Source organism: Benincasa hispida, chromosome 4 (genome assembly GCF_009727055.1).
Source record: "Benincasa hispida cultivar B227 chromosome 4, ASM972705v1, whole genome shotgun sequence".
In the NCBI taxonomy this organism is placed as follows: domain Eukaryota; kingdom Viridiplantae; phylum Streptophyta; class Magnoliopsida; order Cucurbitales; family Cucurbitaceae; genus Benincasa; species Benincasa hispida.
Window position 1 is genome coordinate 10,802,479 of NC_052352.1, and position 6,760 is coordinate 10,809,238.

The 6,760-nt window shown below is 35.7% G+C and overlaps 1 protein-coding gene across 4 annotated transcripts; it reads right to left on the bottom strand.

Moving 5' to 3' along the window:
• Nucleotides 1-678: 678 nt before the first annotated feature.
• Nucleotides 679-6,128, bottom strand: LOC120075862 (WD repeat-containing protein ATCSA-1). Of its 4 annotated transcripts, none has more exons than XM_039029571.1 (9): nucleotides 5,649-6,127; nucleotides 3,644-3,898; nucleotides 3,413-3,572; nucleotides 2,594-2,769; nucleotides 2,265-2,508; nucleotides 1,654-1,808; nucleotides 1,479-1,568; nucleotides 1,274-1,342; nucleotides 679-1,165 (listed from the first exon to the last, which is right to left on the bottom strand). In XM_039029571.1, the coding sequence occupies exons 1-9, from the start codon at nucleotides 5,796-5,798 to the stop codon at nucleotides 1,043-1,045; spliced, it is 1,422 nt and encodes a 473-aa protein (XP_038885499.1). In that variant the 5' UTR covers nucleotides 5,799-6,127; the 3' UTR covers nucleotides 679-1,042. The 4 variants fall into 4 exon arrangements, 2 of the variants coding, with proteins under 2 accessions (XP_038885499.1, XP_038885500.1); XM_039029572.1 differs by having other exon boundaries at nucleotides 679-1,154; nucleotides 5,649-6,126; XR_005481446.1 differs by having other exon boundaries at nucleotides 1,083-1,154; nucleotides 1,479-1,549; nucleotides 5,649-6,128.
• Between the last annotated feature and the right edge of the window lie 632 nt (nucleotides 6,129-6,760).

The following is a 6,760-nucleotide window of genomic DNA, read 5'->3' on the forward strand; positions in this document are numbered from 1 at the left end:
GGGTTGGGAAACTATTGTTTATACATCGTGAGATACTTGGTCTGTTGTTTCCCTTTCGATGATAGATTTAATTTATTAAACATAAGCAGAAATCCTTCTAATTTGTTTTAAAAACCACAAATTGCTTATTTATTGTCTCTCTGTCACCCCATAAACGCATGCCTACAAGTTGCTCGCCACGGCTGGTCTCTAATTAATTCACCAACTAGTCTTGACCTTCAATCTAAATCATTTTCTTAATAACAATTATCTACCAATCTCAATTGAATTGCATATAAAAATGTAAAATTAAATATTAAATAAATTCTAAGTGATTCTAAACAATTTCAAAATCATTTTCAAACATGCATCAAGTCCTTAAGAATATTCAATGCTATCGATACATCTATGGTTTAAAAAATGTGAATAGTGATGGGCGCTTTCGAAATCTCGATCCCAATTATGGGAATATTTATTCTCAAGAACTTGTGTTTTCACAAAAAGAATTTAGAGGGAATTTGAAACACATGGTCTGTAATATAATAATCTATATTTCAGATACTGACTATTCGAATATAATAAACAATGTAATAAAGAGAGATAATGAATAAGAAATAGTAAATATTATAACAAAAAGGAATTTCAAATGACGTTATAATAATTAAATGTAATTATAAATAGTTGTAAAAACCACTACCCTTGCAAATAAAAATTAAAATTTCCCCTCCATATATTTCTTAAAAGAAAAAAAATGTACGGTAAAGAACCGGTCAAGATTATAATCCACATCTTTTTCCAAATCATGACGTAAAATTCTAGAACAAACCAAAGTTTTCAATCATATGGATCGCGAAAATCCAAGACATTATAGCAACCAAACTCGACGAAAAAATCAACACAGCCAAACCCAACAAGCTGCAGGTTTGCAGCATAAAACATGTTTGTTACTAAATGAACAAGGTGTGGACTTTTTCCTAGTCCACGCTAATAGTATAGTGCACGTCCTAATCCACAGTTTGAAAGAGAGGGCAGAGTCATTGGAAGATGATACACATCTGGAAAGTTATGTACATGGTGAGCAGAGTCTGATGGATGGCATCAGCATTGAAACCAAATTTCCTTGTTGACGACAATCAGTCGCTCCAGTTATCCTTGTCTGCAGTCGATTCCCAATCCTGCGAGTCCACTGAAATGGAATAAGCTACCAGAGCAACTTCAATGGTATTATTGGAAGAATATGCAGACTTAAGAGTCAATTTAATTCCATGAATGGGCATGAGTTCAGAAGGCGTACCAGTTCGGTAGAGTTTCGGGATGGTGACCAGACGAGAATTTGCCTATCGTTGCCACCAGTGTACAGTTCCTGAGGTACATTGCAAAACTTTGAAGCAACTTCATCATTTGTTCCACCAATGGATTTTCAAATTCAGTTGAACCAACCGAATGGCAGGAGCTTATGATCGATGAATGCTGAGAAGAGAATGAGGAAATGGCCGTACCTGATCTGGGAAATTATACCAGCAACAGTTCACACCTTCATAGTGGCCGCTGAATGTCAGGGATGTCTTCCCTGTCCACATATCAAATGCCTAAAAGTTCAAGAAGTCAACTAGATTTACACGTAAGTTGTGTACACACAAAAATAAACTCAAACACATAGGTAGAAGGACGTACTTTAACAGTCGCCATGCATGGGGCAAATACAAGGGATGAATCCTGAGATGTGGCTAACTGCAATGGTTTATTGGTCTGTAACCGCATGGTTTCATAATTCACGAGTGTATTGCACCCGGATTCAACATCCCATAATTTCAACCTTGAATCAGAACCTGGAAACAACATCCAGATTTTACATCTGATCATAATATCTCACAGTAGATTGAGGGTCTATTAAAGAATTCAATTCTCCGACCATCATGATTTTTCAGAACAGAATAAAGATTAACACAGATCTTGTTATTGATTTGATTGACAACATGCCTAACAGCATCATTATCACCAAGAAGTAGGTACATGACTACCATATATAAAGGGATTTTCAAAATACTGATCATGTTCTTATCACAATGGTACCTTCTATTTTAATCAAAAACTAATGGCAATCTCATTTTAAATTCCCCTCGTGCTTAATCAATTCACTAATTTTTTCCTCCATCTAGACATGAAGTTCTGCGGCTGCATACTTGAGGATGAACCTTTTTATAGACTATTAATTAAAAAAAATGAATATAATACAAATTAACAATATTTAATTGAATTGGAAAGAATTGACAGGGTTAATCAACCTGCACTGAGAAGGTACATGCCATCTCCAGTTACTTTTAATCCAGTGACAGCACCATAGTGAGAGACTGCTCGATCCTGACTGGACAAAAGCCCTGGGTGTAGTCTCTGCCTTGTGGATCCCTTAGCTGGCAGTTTACCTGTAGATGATGGCTTTGTTGCATTTCCATTGGCTAGTTTCTTATGAGGTACACGAGATTTCATATTTGAACCCTGGCTGGCCAAGAGGGACTTAGATGTTGACAGCTGAGAAAGAGTAACATCAAATCTGTTAATTTACAAACAAAAGAACTGGTGGACACGGTGAGAACCAAACTAAGAGAGGGGGTACCTTATTTGCAGTCCATCCTGAAATGGGAGGACGTCTCCCAAGCTGGGATTGAGACTGATCTAGAACACGAAAGCATCCAGCTCGTCTGATGTCCCAAAAGCGTATAGCCCCATCACATCCTCCAGTAATCAAAACCCACTCGCTAGAAGCTGACCATTCTACACTCATTACACCATCTATAAAACGACAATATAAACATTAATGTCAATAGCTATAGGCGTACAAAAATAAGTTGGCAAAACAGAAAACACAGGTCAACTGGTTGAATGAATTTCACAACACAATCAGGTGTGTAAAACGAGGATACTATTAAATAATGTGAAAGAAAAATTGGAAGGAAAAGGACATAGATCACTGTTCGATACCATTGTACTACCTCAAGTTTTATCATAGGGTAAAGAAAAAATTTAGTTGTTTCATCTTGGTTTCAATTCATTCTACTTATGTTATCCAGGAAACCCGAGGAAAGTTAGGTAACAATTTGTATTCAGGTCTATTTCTGGAGTAACTCAGCATGCTTTTTCAAAGTCAATCCAGCATACGGCACAGGCACGTGCTAGTCATGAAAGAAAGAATTATGTTTGCTAGTTGTTAATCTTGTAATACATTTAGGTAAGTTAATTCAGGTAGCACAGATCCTTTATTTATTATTATTATTATTATTTCTTAAAATGTTCTGTCATAAAGGTATGGACATTCCACAAATTTTAAAGGATTGTAATCGTTGTAACATTATGAAACTAAAAAATTACACGTAAATGTACAACTTAAACAGAGCAATAACTCTCTTAGAAGTTAATGCATAAACCATAACCATACCACGATGCCCAGATAATGTGTGAGAAAATGCTCCAGAAGAAATATCACAAAGGCGAACTTGAACATCTTCTGTCCCAGCAGCAATCAGCATGTGTGATGTTGCCAAAGAGGACATGGCTGTCCTATAAACTTTTCCAGGCAATTTAAAATTCACCACCACCTACAAGATGGAGATATTAGCCTTTAACAATAATTGCTGCATAAAACCCACATGACCGTTAAGTTACCTACCTGAGTTGTATTTGTATCCCAGACATTAATATGATGATCATATGAGCCGGTGACAAACAATCCAGTATCAATGGGATACCATATGGCCGAGGATATTGCATATTTATGTCCATGTTCATGCTGCTTATCAACTGCAAAAATGCATTGGTACTTTGCAATAAGACCCTCGGAATGAGTTGCACGTTGAATATCAAAAACAGCAGCTGATGCATCTGATGCTCCAGATAACAAATATCTCCCCTCTGTCAAATCAACCTGATTTCATGACCCAGAATGTCGGTGCTAGTTGTTCTTATTAGTTTTATAAGCATCAAGCATGTTATGAAATCTGAACAGAGATACCTACTAAAGAATGAAATCCAACAAAAATCAAGCTAATAACATTCAAACGCTCAATTAGCTCTACAACACCAAACTTTTTTTTAATAACCGCAAGTGTTTAAGCCAACTTACGTACGCCTTGACTACTCTCAGGCACAATGTGCTTGGCTCTAGAATATTTGATGTCAAGAACTCATAGAATATTTCATATCCCACGAGCCACCATGGTTTAAACCCATGACCTCAAAGACCATCTAGCTTAACAATTTTTGCTTCTTTGACCATTGGGCCAACCATGGTGGTTGGGCTACAAGACCATACTCGACCTAAAAGAATGTTGAAATTCAGAGGAAAGAAATGAGGTAAAATAAATATAAAATATAATAATAGAATTATCAACAGAACCATAATTATATTTAAAAAACACACAAATGTCAATCATATAACATGCTTACTAAAGATTGCTCTTTATGGCATCTGTTCGAAAATTTTCCTTCCTATGCATGACATACACTGAAATCAAGATTAAGAAAAAGTACAAGAAGCTAATTCTGCAGGGTAAATGAAAAATAGAAAATATTATTACTCCAGTAACCTGTATGATGCAACAAATTGAGTTCATATTTTCACTGGAGTCCCAGAAGAGATTTCAAGTTCCTCCATAGACTTATCCTTTGTAGTTCTCCATGGGGTTCGTGGCAGAACCATTTTTTTCCCCAAAAGGGAAACAACTAAGTCCTATTACAAACTCGGTAGCTTTAGAAAGTTCCAACATGAAAAATTATTTATATTCAACGTTCAACAGAGGATATCCCAACTTCTGATACTGGCTTGGGAGAACAGAATCAAGAACATAAAGTCATACAACAACTTTATTAAGACGTTGAAGTGTTCAACAACCATTTTGGGAAGATTTTACTACACTTTTATTTCATTTTATATTTTCTATTTTCACGTTATTTCGGCCCCTTTTGTGATCCTTACTTTCTGTTATGTTCATTTACCTTTGATATGCTGCCATTTTTGTGGATTTGTTATAAACTTTGTCTATTTAAATACAATTTGTCCTCAGGCATCTTGGCTCAGTCACCGTTTCCTAACTTCTTTTGTTCTCTCTAATGCCTCTCCTGGCTCAAGCTTCGTGGTATCATATCCTTAGCTCCTTCTCGGAATAAGGGGGAAAAAAAAAGGGAGAGAGAGAGAGAGAGAAACCAGTGGCTAATTTCTCTTCTGGTTTTGGATCTTCCGCCGTCAACCGACAACATCAAATTCCACCTACACTGTTAGAACCTAGAATTCCAGCTACACCGACAGCTACACATGTTTGAAGCTTTTAGGTTTCTGCTGCAGGTCACAATACTAAATGAAAATCCACAAACCAAACTTCGCCTTTGCTTTTCCGCGTTGTGCAATTAACAAATACGAATGCAACCCGAATAGCGTAATTAATCATGACAAGCGAGCAATTACATGCACAAATAGGCAATTTACAATCCACTAATAACAGCAAATAATTAACACCCAAAACAATTTGACATGGCCAAGAAAACAATATATTACCGACGAAAAGATCTAAATTCCACCCAGAAAGAAAGTTAATCGAACAATTTCCAACTTCATTCACTTGAATCCACTAAAATCCAAATTGTTCGAAAAATGGGATAGGAAATGGATCCATGATTACCTGAAGTGAGTTGACGGAACCTCTATGGGGAGAGATAATATCCTTGTGATTGGAAAGTTGCAGAGAGCTGGTTCGATCGGATTTAACACGATTTGCGAAAGAATTTGGGCGGAGTTTTCCCGCTTCTCTATCTCTAATATCCTTCCACATTCTCCAAGCATCTTTGCCCTCATGCAAAAACGCTGTATCTTCCTCTCTGTCTCTATCTATTTTCTGCAACAGTATCTTTCCCACTTGATTCCTTCAGACGCAGCGTTGGAAACCTATGAAGTTCAAGGATATGAACCCCAATTCGGACGCCACCAATTGAAGCTTCTTCGAGTTTATTCTCCTCCCACCCACTGTTTCTTCCTCTTGATCCGGTGCTAGCTCTATTCCTTAATCCTTCCTTCGTTATCTCTCTCTCAATTATTATTATTATTGGGACGTCGGAGAGAAGAAAGATGATCGCTTTGGGCTTCCGTGTGACTAGGGCTACAAGATCCAAACTTCAGATACGGTTTGGCCCAACTCCTACCAAACCTTCCCACATCTAAAGGGAAATAGGAGAAAATGGCAAAATTCGGAGATCCTTTAGATTTATGTCAAAATTCGTCCAGTTTTACAATACCGAGTTTGTTTTTATCGGCTAACAGCATTATTGAATACAATATAATTATTATACTTTGTATCAGTTATCAATCTAAATAGGAAATCAATAGAAATATAGTGTAAATAGGAAATCGATTATGAGATTCCAACCATATGTATTCAAGAGAAAAAAGTGGTGATATTTTTACCAATTTGAATTTCGAATGATAGTTTAATATCATATTTGATTTGATATAATCATTTTTCGAATTTATTCAAAATAAAACCATCTTTAGTTTGCATATCTCCAATTTGATTTTAAGTTATACTATATCTTCAAATTTACATTATCTTATTAAATTTTTATTATTTTGAATTTGTAATGGTATATTTGATTCCAACTAAGATTTTATCCATCATTTTATACATGTTATCATCAAATAAAATGTATATTTCATTCAAATTTTCTCATTTTTTATTTTTTATCATATTTTATCCCTTATCATCTTATCATCTTATTATATCATTTTAAAACCTTTTAT

What these genes read in the sequence shown, in the direction of transcription:
- LOC120075862 (XM_039029571.1), bottom strand. Translation starts at nt 5,798, where the DNA reads ATGTGGAAGGATATTAGAGATAGAGAAGCGGGAAAACTCCGCCCAAAT. An exon ending in GGGATACAAATACAACTCAG is followed by an intron (nt 3,573 to 3,643) that starts GTAGGTAACTTA and finishes TCCATCTTGTAG; the next exon opens with GTGGTGGTGAATTTTAAATT. An exon ending in GGTATAATTTCCCAGATCAG is followed by an intron (nt 1,343 to 1,478) that starts GTACGGCCATTT and finishes AATGTACCTCAG; the next exon opens with GAACTGTACACTGGTGGCAA.